Source organism: Bos grunniens, chromosome 7, assembly GCF_055505025.1.
Source record: "Bos grunniens cultivar Pamir isolate PY7600 chromosome 7, Bosgru_T2T1.0, whole genome shotgun sequence".
In the NCBI taxonomy this organism is placed as follows: domain Eukaryota; kingdom Metazoa; phylum Chordata; class Mammalia; order Artiodactyla; family Bovidae; genus Bos; species Bos grunniens.
In genome coordinates this window covers 3,665,143-3,684,870 of record NC_141171.1, presented here as the reverse complement: position 1 = coordinate 3,684,870, position 19,728 = coordinate 3,665,143, and the positions used below count along the sequence as shown (strand labels likewise).

The 19,728-nt window shown below is 38.2% G+C and overlaps 1 protein-coding gene across 17 annotated transcripts in view; it reads right to left on the bottom strand.

Annotated features, from left to right (window-relative positions):
• The window catches only part of ZNF93 (zinc finger protein 93), a 49,823-nt gene that overhangs the window by 9,193 nt on the left and 20,902 nt on the right, over positions 1-19,728 (bottom strand). For 12 of the 17 annotated variants that reach the window (XR_015166406.1, XR_015166408.1, XR_015166407.1 and 9 more), the window contains one exon: positions 15,435-17,539. The exons of 2 other annotated variants lie outside the window; for them this stretch is intronic. Coding sequence is in view for 12 of the 15 variants with exons in the window: in XM_086408101.1 (XP_086264227.1) it covers positions 15,960-17,539 (1,580 nt within the window). In the remaining 3 variants the exon portion in view is untranslated. Of the gene's footprint in view, positions 1-7,387; positions 7,565-15,434; positions 17,540-19,728 lie in introns of those variants that run through there. 3 more of the 17 variants (XM_086408109.1, XM_086408113.1, XM_086408112.1) reach the window with 1 other exon arrangement.

Sequence of the window (19,728 nt, the reverse complement as noted above, 5' to 3'; positions counted from 1 at the left end):
TATGCTATCTACGTTGGTCATAGCTTTTGTTCCAAGGAGCAAGCGTCTTTTAATTTCATGACGGCAGTCACCATCTGCAGTGATTTTGGAGCCCAAGAAAATAAAATTTGTCATTGTTTCCATTGTTTCCCCATCTCTTTGTCATGAAGTAATAATCTTCGTTTGAAGCCATAATCTTCGTTTTTTGAATGTTGAGTTTTCAGCCATCTTTTTCACTCTTTTCTTTCACTTTCCTCAAGAGGTCCTTTAGTTTGTCTTCACTTTCTGCCATAAGGGTGGTGTCATCTGTGTATCTGAGGTTATCGATATTTTCCCCAGCAATCTTGATTCCAGTTTGTGCTTCAGCCAGCCCAGCATTTCGCATGATATACTCTGCATTTAAGTTAAATAAACAAGGTGACAATATACAGCCTTGGTGTACTCCTTTCCCAATTTGGAACCAGTCTGTTGTTCCATGTCTTGTTCTAACTGTTGCTTCTTGACCTGCATGCATGTTTCTCAGGAGGCAGGTCAGATGGTCTGGCATTCCCGTCTCTATAAGAATTTCCCACAATTTGTTGTGAGCCACGCAGTCAAAGGCTTTAGTGTAGTCAATGAAACAGAAGTTTTTCTGGATTATCTTGCTTTTTCTATCATCCAACGGATGTTGGCAATCTGATCTCTAGTTCCTCTACCACTCTATTTGTATTTATCATTTTATGTTTATATTCTCATGTATCTGTTTCATGTATCATTTTCTTAATATTCTTTTTATTTTGGCCATGTCAAATGGCATGTGGAATCCCAGTTCCCCAACCAGGTTCAAAACTCAAGCCCCATGCATTGGAAGTACAGGATCTTAACCATTGGACTGCCAGGGAGTCCTCATTTTCCTAATATTCATTACTTGTTTATCTGTGTTCTCTGTTACCTCACTGAGCATCTTTAAGAAGGTCATTTTGAATTATTGTTCATATAATTCACAAATCTGTTTCTTAGGGATTGTTAATGGAGATTTAGTTTATTCCTTTGACTGTGCCATGTTTCCCTGTTCCTTTCTAGATTGTGACTTTTGTGAGATTGGTTATGGGAAAAAACAGTCCCCTCCTCAGTCTTTATGGGCTGAGAGCATATCTTCCAGTCTTTTTGGACTGGACAGGGGAACACTGTTATCAGTCAGTTTGGCCAGATATTCTGAGGGTGCCTCAGATCTTTTTTAGGGACTCTTCTCTGAGCTAGTGTGTATAATTTCCAAGTTAAAGGAGCTTGCTGCTTCTTCTCTGGAGACTGTAATGTCTTGCTTCACCTGGTGTCTGTCTGTGGTATTACAGTCTCTTTGGTGCTCCCCTTGGTTTTCAGCAATCCCAACTTGGTGTCCAAACTGCCATTCCAGTCAATGCTCTGAGCCAAGTGAGGCAGAAATCAGTCCCCTAGGCAAGACCCTGAAAAGTCAGACTGCTGGATGTATAGTCTATTCTGTTTTCCTCTTTTTCACTCCTGGGGGAGAAGCTAAGAGTTGGGAATTTTTTTCCTGAATGTGTCTTGCTGTGCCTGGGGCAAAGGACGTAGCTAAAGTGAGTGAAATAGCACCAATTTTATTCTCCAATACAATGTATTTCTTACTGGCTTTGTACTCACCTGGAGTGCTGCAACCTCTTAAATGCATTCTGCAGTTCTCAGAAAAGCAATTTGATCCATATCTTATTTACTCAAAGTCTTTGTAAGAGAATGAAGGCCTGGAGCTTCCTAGTTCATCATCTTACTGATGTGATTACCCTCGGTTCACAGATATTTTATTTCAGTCCTTGTACCTGTGTGGTTTCTGATAAAATATCTGCTTTCATTTTTTTCCCCTTTATAAGGGGTCATTCTTCTCTATAATCTTTTTTAGAATTTTGCCTTTCACTTCAGTTTCCAGAAGTTTAACTGTGAAGTATTGTGGTATGGATTTTTTTGGTTTAATGCTTTTAGGGGTTTATTCACCTTCCTGAGTTTGAAAGTTTACATCTCTTGGTAAGCTTGGGAATTTTCAGCTCTTACTGCTTCAGACTTTGCTGGCCTGTACTCTTTATTTTCCCACTTTTAAACTGTGATAATATGAATGCTAGATCTTTTGCTACAGGTACAGGTACCTGAGCAGCTCTGTTCTTTCTTTTGGTCTTTTTTCTCTCTGCTATTAAGTTCTGCTGTTCTGTCTTCAAGTTTATAGATATTCTGTCTACTCTGTTCTGCTTTTGAGCACATGCAGTGTAGTTTTAAAATTTAGGTTACTGCATGTTTTCAGTTCTAAAATTTCCATTTGTTTCTTATCTTTGCTGAGACTTAAATTTCTTTGCTAAGACTCTGTTTTTTGTTTCAAACATTTAAAAAAATTGCTTATTGAAGAATTTTTAGGATGGCTGTTATACAAATATTTGTTAAATTATTTTAAAATCCTTGCCATCTAATTGCTGCCTTTTTCATTTAAGTGATCTTCCTGGTTCTTGGTATGATGAAAGTTTCTTTTGTTGAATCCTTGAAATTTGGGGTATTGTTACAAAACTCTTAATCTTATTTTAGTCTTTAGCTTCAGCTGACTTGCTTTGATACTGCCATGGCAAAGGTAGGAGAGCCACCTCAAAATGGCCATGTGACATAGATCAGCTTTCCCATTTGATCTCCCTAGAAACCTAAGGAGTTAAGGTTCTCCTTTTTATTGCTTGGTAGGGGTGGGACTTCTGGCTCCTCACTAAGCCTTCACTGGTACCACCTTGGCTGAGACGGATGAGTGCCTGGTTTGCTCCCTATTTGTCCTCCAATGGCACTATGGGGTGGGACTGTGGCCTCACCACTGTTGGGTGGTGGTAAAAGTTCTAACCCGGCACTGGTGTGTGTTGGGGGGGTGTCCCAGTTCCCCATGTAGTGTCCAATAATAGATTGCTGTGAAGATGGGTCATTTACTACCACCCAGGATAGATGCGTGTCTTAGCTCCTGGCCTTCTGTGACACCACCAGCAGAGCTTTATGGCCCCTCTTGACAGTCGTTTAAGGGTAGAAGTCTAGACTCTTCACTCAGCCATTGCTGGTGTGTGTAGTGATGCTTTTTTTTTTTTTTTTTTTGGTGCTTTGTGCTGGAGTAGAATGGTTATTATCTGAGTCATCTGTAAGGCAATGGCACCCCACTCCAGTACTCTTGCTTGGAAAATCCCATGGATGGAGGAGCCTGGTAGGCTGCAGTCCATGGGGTCGCTAAAAGTCGGACACGACTGAGTGACTTCACTTTCACCTTTCACTTTCATGCACTGGAGAAGGAAATGGCAACCCACTCTGGTGTTCTTGCCTGGAGAATCCTAGGGATGGTGGAGCCTGGCGGGCTGCCATCTATGGGGTCGTACAGAGTCAGACATGACTGAAGCGACTTAGCAGCAGCAGCAGCAGCAAGAGTCATCTGTCTTGCTAGGGTACCCCTTTCCTGGTCCTTTGGCTAATGAAACTGAACCCTTTGTTGGGGGTTTGTAAACTTTTTTTGTGTGTCTATGTCTCTTGCTGTCTCTGGGTTCTTCAGCTCTGCATTTGGGATATAAGAGGCGAAACAATTGCCATATCATTCTTCTGGTCCTCCTGAGATTCCTAGCAGGCCTATCCTCTTTTCTCCATTTTAAAGAATCTTCTTGTATATATAATACATATATAATGTACAGGGGGGTTAGGTGTACTTAGTGGGAAAATAACACAAAGCATATACCTGCCTACTCCATCTTCCTGGAACAATTTTATCTTTAGATTGAAAAGTTGAGTTCATAATATATAAATTGATTATTTTATCCAACAATATATGCTAATACTGTTACTAATTAATGATGTTTCTGCCACCAAAATACATAGATGAATACTTAAAACTATGAGTTAATCTACACCATTCATCGTTGTTGTTCAGTCACTGAGTTGTGTTTGACTCACTGCCACCCCATGGACGGCAGGCTTCCCTATCCTTCACTATCTCCTGAAGTTTGCTCAAATTCATATTCATTGAGTTGGTGATGCTATCAAATCATCTCATTCTTTGTCACTCCTTTCTCCTACTGCCCTCATTCTTTTCCAGCATCAGGATCTTTTCCAATGAGTCGGCTCTTCACACCAGGTGGCCATAGTATTGGAGCTTCAACTTCAGCATTAGTCCTTCTAATGAATATTCAGGGTTGATTTCCTTTAGGATTGACTGGTTTGATTTCCTTGCTGTCCAATGGACTCTCGAGTCTTCTCCAGCATCACAACTCGAAGCAAGTGTCTTTTAATTTCATACCTGCAGTCACAGTCTGCAGTGAATTTGGAGCCCAAGAATATAAAATCTGTTACTGCTTCCACTTTTCTCCCTCCTATTTGCAGTGATGGGACCAGATACCATGATCTTAGTTTTTTAAATATTGAATCTTAAGCCAGCTTTTGTACTCTCCTCTTTTACCTTCATTAAGAGGCTCTTTAGCTCTTCTTTGCTTTCTGCCATTAGAGTGGTATCATCTGTACATCTAAGGTTGTTGACATTTTTCTCAGCAATCTCGATTCCAGCTTGTGATTCATCCAGCCTGGCATTTTCTATGATGTACTTTGTCTATAAGTTATATAAGTAGGGTGACAATATACACCCTTGATGTAGTCAGTGAAACAGATGCTCTTCTGGAATTCCCTTGCTTTCTCTATGATCCAACAGATGTTGGCAATTTGATCGTTAGTTCTTCTACCTTTTCTAAATACTGTTTGTACATCTGAAAGTTCTTGGTTCAGGTACTGCTGAAGCCTAGCTTGAAGGATTTTGAGTATTACTTTACTAATATGTAAAATAAGTGCAATTGTGTGGTAATTTGAACATTCTTTGGCATTGCCTTTCTTTGGGATTGGAATGAAAACTGACTTTTCCAATCTTGTGGCACTGTGAAGTTTTCCAAATTTGATGACCTATTGAGTACAGCATTTTAACAGCATCATCTTTTAGGATTTGAAATAGCTCAGCTGGAATTCTATCACCTCCACTAGCTTTGTTTGTAGTGATGCTTCCTAAGGTTCACTTGACTTCACATTCCAGGATATCTGGCTCTAGGAGAGTGGTCACACCATCATGGTTATCCAGGTCATCAAACCTTTTTGTATAGTTCTGTGAATTCTTGCCATTTCTTCTTAATCTCTTCTGTTTCTGTTAGGTCCTTCTCATTTCTGTCCTTTATCGAGCCCATCTTTGCATGAAATGTTCTCTTGGTATCTCTAATTTTCTTGAAGGGATCTCTAGTTTTTCACATTCTATTGTTTCCCTCTATTTTTGCATTGCTCACTTAAGAAGACTTTTTTTTTTTTTTTTAATCTCTGCTGGCTATTCTCTGGAATTCTACATTCAGTCGGGTATATCTTTACCTTTTGTTTCTCTTCTTTTCTCAGTTATTTGTAAGGCCTTCTCAGACAACCACTTTGTCTTCTTGCATTTCTTTTTCTTTGGGATGGTTTTGGTCACCACCTCCTATACAATGTTACAAATCTCCACCTGTAGATCTTAAAGTGCTTGGTCTACCAGATCTAATCCCTTGAATCTATTCATCAGTTCCACAGTACAATCATAAGGGATTTTATTTGGGTCATACCTGAATGGCCTAGTGTTTTTCTCTACTTTCTTCAATTTAAGCCTGAATTTTGCCATAGGGAGTTCATGATGTGAGACAGTCTACTCCAGGTCTTGTTTTTGCTAATTGTATAGAGCTTCTCCATCTTCAGGTGCAAAGAATACAATCAAGTCAATTTCGGTATTGACCATCTGGTTTTGTCTATGTGTAGGGTTGTCTCTTGTGGTGTTGGAGAGGGTATTTGCTATGATCAGTATGCTCTCTTGGCAATACTCTGTTAGCCTTTTTCCTGCTTCATTTTGTACTCCAAAGCCAAACTTGCCTGTTACTCCATGTATCTCTTAACTTCCTATGTTTGCATTCCAATCTCCTATGATGAAAAGGACATCTATTTTGGTGTTCATTCTAAGAGATCTTGTAAGTCTTCACAGAAGACTTCACAGAACCACTCAACTTCATCTTCCCCAGCATTTGTCATTGGAGCATAGACTTGAATTACTGTGATGTCAAATGGTTTGCCTTAGAAACAAACAGATTATTCTGTCATTGTTGAGTCTGCACCCAAATACTGCATTTTGGGCTCTTTTACTGACTATGAGAGCTCCTCCATTTCTTCTAAGGGATTCTTGCCTACAGTAGTGGATATAATTGTCATCTGAATTAAATCTGCCCATTCCCATCCATTTTAGTTCACTGATTTCTAAGATGTCGATGTTCACTCTTACCATCTCCTGCTTGACCATGTTCAATTTACCTTGATTCATGGACCTAACATTCCAGGTGTCTATGCAATATTGTTCTTTACAGCATCGGACTTTACTTTCACCACCAGACTCATCCAGAACTGGGTGTGGATTCTGCTTCAACCCAACCTCTCCATTCCTCCTGGAGCTATTTCTCCATTCTTCCCTAGTAGTATATTGAACAGCTATCAACCTGGGGGGCTCTCTTCTGGTGTCATATCTTTTTGCCTTTTCACACTTAATCTACAGCATTAGGAACTATAAAGCAGTATATGAAAAAGGTGGCATTTCTAGGGTTTAAAAAGCCCGAGACTGTGTAACATGAACCAGAATAGGGGTAGGAAAACATATAGGTTTCTTCACTCTTCGTCCAATGCTCTCATAGAATGTTATCTCTCTCAAAAATAAATTATAATAAAACCTTACAAGCAGCTGTTGGAAGCTGTTTTTATAATCTGAAGCATACTGACCTACAATACAGAAATTACATGTTATTTTGAAAGCATAGTGAAAGTTGCTCAGTCATGTCTGACTCTTTGAGCTTCCATGGACTGTTCTCCAGGCCAGAATACTGGAGTGGGTAGCCTTTCCCTTCTCCAGGGGATCTTCCCAACCCAAGGATCAAACCCAAGTCTTCCACATTGCAGGTGGATTCTTTACCAGCTGAGCCACAAGGGAAGCCTAACTGCACCTTAATTTTAAAAAGTAAATAAGTAAATTGTCAGTTTTAACAATTTTATCATCTGTGGTATTTAGCAGAATACCAGGACAATTGTCAGGCACCAAGAGTAGAGCTAGCCTCTGTTCTTTTTTCTTTTTTTTTTTTAACTTCTCATTAAACATTTTTTACAGACTCTCCTAAACTCATATTTCCAAAAGTTCATCTTTCAGCCAGTTTCTCAAGTCAGAAACTATCAAGTCATCTTTGAACCTTCTGCCACATCAGATATTCTTCCTAAAACAGGCTTCAAACTGGCCATTTGCTACACAGAAATATACACTGATTTAATATCTAAGGATCATATCCAAACTCCTATACTCTCAGGTAGTATTTAACTTTTATGATAACCTAACTCTAGCTTTCATCTCCAATATTACTTTTTCTTTTATTGTATCAGAAATACTCTACATCAGCAAAGCTTGTTTCTCTACTGGTCTCATCAGATGCTGCATTCACTCTCCTTCTGAGACTCTTGCTCTTGTCCATGCCATCCCCTTCTTCTCTCTAGATGTTATAATTTCATCCATGCTTCAGATCTGGATGACAAAAAAAAATTTCTGCTTTGAGTTCTTAGAACACAATCTTGGCTTCTACTTCATTTGGCTTCTACTTATTAAAGAAGAAACCTGATCTTATAAACACATCAGTTCAGTTCAGTTGCTCAGTCATGTCCGACTCTTTGCGGCCCCATGAATTGCAGCACGCCAGGCCTCCCTGTCCATCACCAACTCCCGGAGTTCACCCAGACTCACGTCCATCAAGTCAGTGATGCCATCCAGCGATCTCATCCTCTGTTGTCCCCTTCTCCTCCTGCCCCTAATCCCTCCCAGCATCAGAGTCTTTTCCAATGAATCAACTCTTCGCATGAGGTGGCCAAAGTACTGGAGTTTCAGCTTTAGTATCAGTCCTTCCAAAGAAATCCCAGGGCTGATCTCCTTCAGAATGGACTGGTTGGATCTCCTTGCAGTCCAAGGGACTCTCAAGAGTCTTCTCGAACACCAAAGTTCAAAAGCATCAATTCTTTGGTGGTCAGCCTTCTTCAAAGTCCAACTCTCACATCCATACATGACCACAGGAAAAACCATAGCCTTGACTAGATGGACTTTTTTTGGCAAAGTATTGTCTCTGCTTTTGAATATGCTATTTAGGTTGGTCATAACTTTCCTTCCAAGGAGTAAGCATCTTTTAATTTCATGGCTGCAGTCACCATCTGCAGTGATTTTGGAGCCCCCAAAAATAAAGTCTGACACTGTTTCCACTGTTTCTGCATCTATTTGCCATGAAGTGATGGGACCGGATGCCATGATCTTCGTTTTCTGAATGTTGAGCTTTAAGCCAACTTTTTCACTCTCCTCTTTTACTTTCATCAAGAGGTTTTTTAGTTCCTCTTCACTTTCTGCCATAAGGGTGGTGTCATCTGCATATCTGAGATTATTGATATTTCTCCCAGCAATCTTGATTCCAGCTTGTGCTTCTTCCAGCCCAGTGTTTCTCATGATGTAGTCTGCATATAAGTTAAAAACCAGGGTGACAATATACAGCCTTGATGTAATACTTTTCCTATTTGGAACCAGTCTGTTGTTCCCTGTCCAGTTCTAACTGTTGCTTCCTGACCTGCATACAGATTTCTCAAGAGGCAGGTCGGGTGGTCTGGTATTCCCATCTCTCCCAGAATTTTCCACAGTTTATTGTAAATAATGATATGCCACGACCAAGTAGAATTTATTTTAGTAAAGCCAACATTCAAGGGATTAGATCTAGTAAACAGAGTGCCTGAAGAACTATGGGTGGAGGGCCATAACATTGTACAGGAGGCAGTGAACAAAACCATTCCAAAGAAACAAAAAGCAAGAAGGTAAAGTGGTTATCTCAGGAGGCTTTACAAATAGCTGAAGAAAGAAAAGCAGCAAAAAGCAAGGGAGGAAGGGAAAGATAGAGCCAACTAAATGCAGAGTTCCAAAGAATAGCAAGGAGAGCCAAGAAGCCCTGCTTCAATGAACAGTGCATAAAAATAGAGGAAAACAACAGAAGGGAAAAGACTAGAGATCTCTTCAAGAAAACTGGAACTATCAAGGGAATATTTCACCCAAAGATGGGCACAATAAAGGACAGAAATGGTAGAGACCTAATAGAACTTTTTGATCTAATAGATCGAGATGAAAAGAATACATGGAAGAACTGTACAAAAAAGATCTTAATGAACTGGATAACTATGAGAGCCAGAGCCAGTATGTCACCCAAAGCCAGACATTCTGGGGTGTGAGGTCAGGAGTGCCTTAGGAACTGTGGTGCTGGAGAAGATTCCTGAGACTCCCTTGACCAGCAAGGAAACCAAACCAGTCAGCCTTAAGGGAAATCAACCCTGAATACTCATTTGAAAAACTGACGCTGAAGTTTCAGTATTTTGGTCACCTGATGTGAATAGCCAACTCATTGGAAAAATCCCTGATGCTGGGAAAGATTGAGGGCAGAAGAAGAGGGTGTCAGAGGATGAGATGACTGGATGGCATCACTGATGTGATAGACATGAACTTGGGCAAATTTCAGGAAACGGTGAGGGACAGGGAGGCCTGGTGTGCTGCAGTCCATGGGGTCACAGAGTCGGACACAACTGGGCAACTAAATAACAGTAACAGGGCAACACTGGTCAGCATAAAAATTCAGTCAATATAACTATCTATTAAAGTGTGAAGAGAAAAAAATATTATTTCACTCAATACAGAAAATGAAAAACTACTACTCCTATTTATGATTAAAAGAAACAGCACGTTGGGAATACAGGGGTATGTTTCTATTCTGATAACAAATATATACAAGAAATTAAAAGTAACATCATTAAATGGGCTTTCTTGGTGGCTCAAACGGTAAAGAGCCCACCACCAAGAGTAATGCAGGAGACTCAGGTTCAGTCCCTGGGTTGGGAAGATTCCATAGGTTGGGGAGACTCCCTGGAGAACAGAATGGCTACTCACTCCAGTATTCTTGCCTGGCGGATTCCAAGGTTAGAGGAGTCTGGCAGGCTAAAGTCCATAGGGTTGCAAAGAGTTGGACACGACTGAGCGACTAACACTTTCACTACTTTTCAACATTGCACTGGTCTGTGCTATACAGTACTACCATATAATAAGAAATTTTGATTTTAAATTGAATGTACTACAACTCAAAGAGAAAAATAAAATGGTCATTATTTACAAAAATTCAGACATAAATTGAAGAAACTAGGGAAAACCAGTAGACCATTCAGGTATGACCTAAATCAAATCCCTTATGATTATACAGTGGAAGTGACAAACAGATTTAAGTGATCAGATCTGACAGAGTGCCTGAAGAACTATGGACAGAGGTTCATAACATTGTACGGGAGGCAGTGATGAAAACAATCCCAAAGAAAAAGAAATTCAAAAGGCAAAATGATTGTCCGAGAAGGCCTTACAAATAGCCGAGAAAAGAGAAGTGAAAGGCAAGGGAGAAAAGGAAAGATATACCCATCTGAATACCGAGTTTCAAAGAATAGAAAGGAAAGATATGAAAGCCTTCTTAAGTGAACAATGCAAAGAAATAGACGAAAACAATAGAATGGAAAAAAACTAGAGATCTTGTCAAGAAAATTAGAGATACCAAGGGAATATTTCATGCAAAGATGGGTACAACAAAGGACAGAAATGGTATGGACCTAACAGAAGCAGAAGATATTAAGAAGAGGTGGCAAGAATACACAGAAGAACTGTACAAAAAGAGTCTTAATGACCCAGAAAACCACAGTGGTGTGATTACTCACCTAGAGCCAGACATCCTCGAGTGTGAAGTCAAGTGAACCTTAGGAAGCATCACTACAAACAAAGCTAGTGGAGGTGATGGAATTCCAGCTGAGCTATTTCAAATCCTAAAATATGATGCCATTAAAAGTGCTGCACTCAGTATGTCATAAAATTTGAAAAACTCAGCCATGGCCACAGGACTGGAAAAGGTCAGTTTTTATTCCAATTGCAAAGAAAGGCAATGACAAAGAATGTTCAAACTACACAATCATGCACCATGTTCAAAGCAAAACTGCACTCATTTCACATGCTAGCAAGGTAATTCTCAAAATCCATCAAGCTAGGCTTCAGCAGTACATGAACCAAGAACTTTCAGATGTACAAGCTGGATTTAGAAAAGGCAGAGGAAGCAGAGATCAAATTGCCAACATCTGTTGGATCACAGAGAAAGCAAGGGAATCCCCCAAAATCTACTTCTGCTTCATTGATGAGACTAAAGCCTTTGACTGTGTGGATCACAAGAAAACATGGAAAATTCTTAAAGAGAATCTGGAATACCAGATCACCTTACCCGCCTCCTGAGAAACCTGTATACAGGTCAAAAGCAGTAGTTAGAACCGGACATGGAACAATGAACTGGTTCAAACTTGGGAAAGGAGTATGTCAAGGCTGTATATTGTCACCTTGCTTATTCAATCCACATGAAGAGTACATCATACTATATGCTGAGCTGGATGAAGCACAAGCTGGAATCAAGATTGCCAGAAGAAATATAAATAATCTCAGATACACAGGTGACACCCCCATAATGGCAGAAAGTGAAGAGAAACGAAAGAGCTTCCTGATGAAGGTGAAAGAGGAGAGTGAAAAAACTGGCTTAAAACTCAACATTCAGAAAATGAAGATCCTGGTATCTGGTACCATCACTTCATGGCAAATAGATGGGGAAAAAATGGAAACAGTGACAGATTTTATTGTCTTGGGCTCCAAAATCACTACAGATGGTGAGTGCAGCTATGAAATTAAAAGATGCTTGCTTCTTAGATGAAAAGCAGTGACTAACCTGGACAGCATATTAAAAGGCAGAGACATCCCTTTGCTGACAAAGGTCATCTAGTCAAGGCTATGGTTTTCCAGTAGCCATGTACAGATGTGAGTGGTGAACCATAATGAAGGCTGAGCGCTGAAGAAATGATGCTTTTGAACTGTGGTGTTGGAGAAGACTCTTGAGAGTCCCTTGGACATCAAGGATATCAAACCAGTCAATCCTAAAGGAAATCAACATTGAATATTCATTGGAAAGACTGATGGTGAAGCTACAGCTCCGATCCTTTGCAACTTGATGCCAAGAGCTGACTCATTGCAAAAGACCCTGATGCTATGAAAAGATTCAGGGCAGCAGGAAAAGGGGGTGACAGAAGATGAGATGGCTGGATAGAATCATCAACTCAATGGACATGAGTTTAAGCAAACTCCAGGAAATAGTGCAGGACAGGGAAGCCTGGCATGCTGCAGTCCACATGGTCGTAAAGAGTCAGATACGACTGAGCGACTGAACAATTATGTTTGCAGAAAATTCCAAAGAACCTATAAACAAGCTACTAGAGAAAGTCAGTTTAGCAAGATTACTGGATATAAGGTCAATATATAAAAATCAATTGCATATTCATGTTCTAGTAATAAACAATTGGGAAATGAAGATTAAAAAATACTACTTACAGTAGTACAGTGAAGGCATCATGTCTCCTATGTTCTTTGCCATTACATGAACTTTTCCTCTGTGTTAATGTCATTCCATCTACTTCCATACACTCGTTGAACTCCTACAATTCTTTCCAGTTTCTGCTCAGGGTTAATCAGTCTTTCAAAGCATTTTTTCTTACCCTTTTAAGTACTTTTTCAACTTTATAAGCAAATTCTCTTCTTAAAAAAAATAAAATAAAAATTAACACAGATATCAAACATATAGAAGAAATAAAAGTGGAGCTTTCTCACTGTAACGTGTACAGAGTAAACTCAGAGTCATAACTTTCTAAAAAAAGCTCCTAAGCATAGACTGAAACTCAAGATTTTTAAGTACCCAAAGATCTGAAAATTGCTACTATAGCCAACATCTTAAAAAGTGGAATCTTTCTCTGGCTGTATAGAAAACAAGATCAGCATATACAAATTCTTTCACTTCCAAGTCAAACAGAAACTTATTTGCATTCCTTTCTGCAGGCTTTTCTCTCCAGCCTAAGTTGAATTCTTCCACCTAAGCTCTTATTCTCTCATAATATCTCAGGAAATCTGTTCCAGTGACCTCTTTAATTCACTAACATGTGCATACATTGTTGCCTCAGTTATTAACACAGAAATATTGTCATTTTCCCCCACTGAAATACAAACTTTTTTTCCCTTTTTTTTTAACTTCCTGAAGTTCACATCTTCCATCTAACCTAGAATAATGTGGCTTCTGTTCACTCTAACAGAAATTGTTCTTGCCAAGGTCCTCAACATGCTAGCTACTAATTCAAATTTACTCTTTTGTGTGATTTGTGGCGCCCAGCACTACTGAGATCCAGTTCTCCTTTGGGCTCACTGACTTCACTCCTCCAGCTTTGCTACCTCTGGGGCTATTCCTTTTCATGTTATATTACTTTTCCTTCACCAGCTCCTTATTTGGTATTTTTTGTGGGTTTTATCTATGACCCCTGCTCCCCATTCTAATCTATACACTATGCTGGACAAATTCACACATGATGGTTTTGAGTACGAATTCTGTGTTTTACTCTGAATTCTAGTCTTCTGGGTCTAGACTTCTAGGCTTGTCTGTTCAGCTGTCTTCAACCTTTTAAACTCAGTCTCTACACCTCATTGCTAGACCCACTTCCCTTATATAAAATCTTTCATTGGTATACATTTCTGAATCAATTTCAAATGCTCTAGGATGGCAAGTAAGACTTTTGGTTCTGCCGTCTTCTCAAGCTTCAACCTGTCATTCTCACCACTTAACAGATACTCTATAAATGTGTCATGCTGTCCCCCACCTTTATGTTTGCTTATGTGGCTCCCTCTCCTTGAAGTACTCATCTCACTCTCTGGAGAATTCTTATTATTCTTCCAAAACTAGGCTCAGACCTCACTGTCCCTAGTCCTTTCAGACTCCCTTGCTTAGGTCCATTCCTTCTTTATGCATCCAGAACAAAACTGTCTTTGTGTTCTATAACATAGTATCATTGTAACTTCTATTTCTCTGTGCAAACTACATTGTAATCTGCTTACTCATTTGTTATTCTCTTCAACTCCATCTTTTTGCCTGTCAAATCATGACTTCCCGAAGGCCTGTTCTTTTTCTTTTGTATGATTTCCAGTGCCTAGAATAATAGCTGACTCACACTTGGGGTTAAGCATTTACTGAGTAAACTGTTTTTTAAAGGTTTAGAAAAATTTCCCGACTTTTATTTTCCTTTGGAGTCTGAGATTTTTAAAAACTAGAAAATCTTAAGTGGGGAAAACATGCTTTTATTTCATGAAATTGATTCATTTGTAAGACTGCCACAAGTTCTTAGGACTTCTGCAGCAAACTAAAAAAAAAATTAATAGCTTTAAAGTGATTAATCAAACTATATTTTTTTCCTACTTAAATTAGCATGCTGTACAGAACAGAGCAAATACAGTTATATGATAAATATGACTTCAATGCAACAAAGAAAAATAATGCTGAAACAAAATTAGAAATTGTGTAAAAATTTTGAGACACTCTTAGGTGTAATTTTGAGGTAACAAGAAAAATAAAGGAGGAACAGAAAGTCATGACCAACCTAGACAACATATTGAAAAGCAGAGACATGACTTTGTCAACAAAGGTCCGTCTAGTCAAGGCTATGGTTTTTCCAGTAGTCATGTATGGATGTTAGAGTTGGACTATAAAGAAAGCTGAGCACCGAAGAACTGATGCTTTTGAACTGTGGTGTTGGAGAAGACTCTTGAGAGTCCCTTGGACTGCAAGGAGATCCAACCAGTCCATCCTAAAGGAAATCAGTCCTGAATATTTATTGCAAGGACTGATGCTGAAGCTAAAACTCCAATACTTTGGCCACCTGATTTGAAGAGCTGACTCATTTGAAAAGACCCTGGTGCTGGGAAAGATTGAGGGCAGGAGGAGAAGAAGGGGATGAGAGAGGATGAGATGGTTGGATGGCATCACTGACTCAATGGACATGGGTTTGGGTGAACTCTGGGAGTTGTTGATGGACAGGGAGGCCTGGCGTGCCTCCCTGTTCATGGGGTCGCAAAGAGTCGGACACGACTGAGCGACTGAACTGAACTGAACAGAGGGTGGGTTTTTTGGCCTCCTTTTTGATGAAAACCATGCACCAAGTTTGACAGAAATTTAGGAAAAGTTGCAGAGGCTGAGGTAGGTTGCAGTTTATTTTTATCTATTATTTGGTCCTTTGCTCTAAAAATGCATATATTTTAAGGTTTTTTTTGCTATTAAACTGTTGTAACAGACATGGTATTAAGCTTATGCAATTGGTGTCTTTCTAATGATAAATCCAGCACCTTTACACCCAGATTTTTTCTGTTTACATGTTGCATATAGTGTATAACACTGTATAAAGAGACAGAAAAACCTCACATTTATCTTACAAATGGCCAAAATCAGTATTTTCAATTGTGATTTATTTGTCTCAGGGTATTTTAAAAATTGACTAACAGGTATTAAAGTATTTCACATATTTATTACACAGTCAAAGCTTTTCCTTAAAATTAAATAACTGAGGACTAAATTAAAATTGAAGTTTTATCGTATTCATTACATAAGTCATTCTCAAGTGTGTATACAGTTGTCCCATACTATATGTAGTGGACTGATTCCAGGACCCCCCACAGATACCAAAATCTGAGGATGATCAAGTCCCTTATGTAAAATGGCACAGAATTTGCATGTAACCTATGCACATCCTCTTATAAACTTTAAATCATCTCTAAATTACTTGAAATACCTAATACAGTGCAAGTGCTTATGAAAATAGTTGCCAGTGTGTGGCAAATTCAAATTTTGTTTTTTGGATATTTCTGAAAAGTTTTTTTTTTAGTATTTTAAATTTGCAGTTATTTGAACCAGTGGATGTGGAAACCATAGATATGTGGGACCAATTTTATTCTAATGACCTTTGGTTTAAGGATTTCACACATGCAAATCTACTTTGAAGGGGTCCTCTTCAATGTGAATTTTATAATGGTTCGTAAGGGACGACCTCTGGCTGAAGAGTTTCCCACATGCATTACATTCATAGGGTTTTTCTCCAGTATGAATTCTTTGATGTGCAATAAGTGATGAGCTCTGCCTAAAAGTTTTCCCACATGTAATACACACAAAGGGTTTTTCTCCTGTATGAATCCTTTGATGTTGAAGAAGAGCTGCACTTTGCCCAAAAGATATCCCACATTCCAGACATCGATATGGTTTCTCTCCTGTGTGAATTCTGTGATGATTACTAAGGGATGAGTTACACCTGAATGTTTTCCCACACTCATTACATTTATAGGGTCTTTCTCCAGTGTGCATTCTCTGATGTTGAATGAGAGCCGAACTTTGTCTGAAGGCTTTCCCACACACTTTGCATTTACATGGTTTCTCTCCAGTATGAATTCGCTGATGAATAATGAGTGTCGAGTGGGAACTTAAGGCTTTGCCACACTCATTACAATTATACAGTTTCTCTCCAGTATGAATTATTCGATGTCTATTAAGTCGTGAAATAGAAGTGAAACCTTTTTCACATTCATTACATCTGTAAGGCTTTTCTCCAGTGTGAATTCTTTCATGTTGGATAAGAGACGCACTCTGACTGAAGGCTCTCCCACATTCACCACATTTAAAAGGCTTCTCTCCTGTGTGAATTCTCTGGTGGTAACGAAGGGATGAGCTAGACTTAAAGGTGTTGCCACACTCGTTACACAAATAGGACTTCTTTCTTGGATGAATTCTCTGACATCCAGGAAGGTTGCACGTGGATGCCTTCCTTCCTGGGTTATACTTGTGGGGATTGTCTTGAGCATGAATTTTTTGATGTATAAAAAGGGCAGACCTTCTGCCAAAGGATTTACCACATTCTTTACATTTGTAGGATTTTTCCACAGTATGTATTTTTACATGTTTATAAAGGGATGCACTATGGCTGAAGGCTTTCCCACACTCTTTACATATATAGGGTTTCTCTCCAGTATGAGTTCTTTGATGTTGAATAAGAGCTGAACTTTGGTTGAAGGCTTTCAAACATTCATCACATTGAAATAATCTCTCTCCAGTATGGTTTTTCTGATGTTTACGAAGGGATGACTTGTGAATGAAGGCTTTTTCACATATGTTACATTTATGGCGTTTTTCTGCTGTCTTTATTTTCGATTGGTTAAGTACATTTGAATCCTGCCTTAAGCTATTTCTTTGTATTTCATATTTTGAAGGTGTTTTTTCTCTAGCAATCCTCTGTTGTTTAACAAACACTGATTTCAGGCTGAAATTTTGGCCGAAGTCATTATTTTTATGGCTTCTTTCTACAGTGAGGATTTTTGTATGGGTAACTGAAATTATTTGTAAACTTTCACTTTTGTCCTTCTGTTTCTTTATTCTGTCTTCATATATGCAGGGGTTTTCTGATATGAAATTCCACGGTTCATCCTTTTTGAGTGTTTTCCTTATTAGCCCCGAAAATGATGAGTCTTGAGTTTGAGTTGCCTTTGTGGTTTTAGGACTGCTCTTACATTCTGAAAAAAAAAATAAAAAAAGGAAGTGCCAATGATTCACATGATTAGCTGAGACCAAATGTATAGAAGGAATAAATATTAATGATATCTAAATAAGGCCTCGCTTTCTGGATAAAATAAAGCACTAGGAAGAGGAAAAATAGAAGTAACACTGTATATATAAAACAATAATGAATGAGAGATGATGTACTAGGGTGAATAAAATAAGGGATCTTCATTTAAAGAAGGTGAGCATATATACATGACCAGGAGAATGGAGAGAAGGGATCAGAAGAGAAATATGAACTGGGAAATGCAGTCTAGCACCCAAAGCATACGACAGGCTCATAGATTATCTCCATGACATCATTCTCATTTCTGTAATTATTTCTAATCTTGAATATCTTCCCTACTTTTCCTACATGTCAAACTTCTCTGTAGCCTTCAGATTCAGTTCCAATGTTAGCTCGTCTGTTACCCTTTCCTGACTCTGAGCCCAAACAATCTATTCCCCTTATTATACCACTTACCATAGTATCCCATAATATGTATTTAAGGGGGAAAAAAAAGAGTATATCTAGAGAAAATGAGAAAGCCTCAAAAAAATTCAGCACCATTAATAATAAACACATGCAAGAAAACAGGAATTGAGAGATACTTCCTCAACAAGGTAAAGTACATATACTTTAGTCCTAAAATCAGTATCTTATTTAATAAAGAAACTCTAGAGACATTTCCACCATGATCAAGAACAAGGCAAGGATACCAACGACCTTCACTTCTATTCAACATTGTACTAGATGTATTAACCAATACAAGTACACCAGCAAAGCCTTTTGGCTTTGTGTATAAAGGGGCATAAGGATGACTAAAGAGAAAATTAAACTACTTCTATTTGCTGATGCTATTAATGCTACATCTAAAATTAAACTTCAGAGAATCAACGATAAAACTTGATCAGTGACATAGCAGGATATAAAATTAACATACTAAAATCAATAATCTTCATTTATACAAAAATTTAGGGAAATAAATTCACAAGAAATATGAAAAACTTATATCAGGAAAAATGTAAAAGTCTTGAATGACATTAAAGTATACCTGAACCAATAGCAAAACCTCTACTATTCATGGATAAAAAGATTAAATATTATAAAAATATAAAGATATTAAATTGCATATGTGTGTGTGTGTGTGTGTGTGTATAGATACATAGATATTTTAAATCCTGCAGGATTTCTCAACTTTAGCTGATATTTTATGCTGGATAATTCTTTGTTTTTCAGTGATGGCCTGTGCAATAGTACCTACTCTTTTCACCACTCCTACCCTCTCTCAAGTTGTGACAATCAAAAATATTTCAAGACACTGAAGCACTGAAATGATAAAATCACCCCTGGTAGAGAACCAATGGTATGGATGAAATAAAAATGACAGTAAGTTAATAAATGTTGAAACTGGGTGATAGGTACACAGGAATTCCTTACACTATTTTCTCTACTTACATATATGTTTAAACTTTTCTATAATAAAAGTAAAAATTACATTTTCTTTTACTTTCTGTTAATTTCTTGCAAGAGGAGAGAGTAGGTTAATCTTTCCCCTCTTTATACCATGTATAATCAGGGAGAAATTAGAAAATACTTATATTTGAATGAAAATGAAAGCACAACTTACTAAAATTTATGGGGTGTAGTGAAAATAGGAAGAAAATTTAAAGAAGTACTTAAAAACATAATTTACTACTTAAGGAACCAGAAAAAACAAACTCAACCCAAAGCTAGCAGAAGGAAGGAAATAACAAAGGCAAAAGCCTAGTCACATAAAATAGAAAAACAATAGAGAAAAATCAACAAATCCAAAATCAGTTATCTGAAAAGACCTAGAAAATTGATAAACCTTTAGTGAGACTAAAGAATAAAAGGGAAAAGACACACATTAGTAAAATCAGAAATGTGAGTGGTGACATTACCACAGATTAAAATAAAAAGGATTATAAGGAAAAACTATGGATAATTGTATGACAAAAAACTGGATAGCTTAGAAAATATGGACAAATTCATAGAAACACAAAATCTACCCAAACTGAATTATGAAGTAGAAAATCTGAACAGATATATATATCTAGAAAAGCAACTGAGTCAGTAATCAAAACCTCCCAATAATAATTATAAAAAACAGCTCTGTACCAGATGGCTTTACTGCCTACC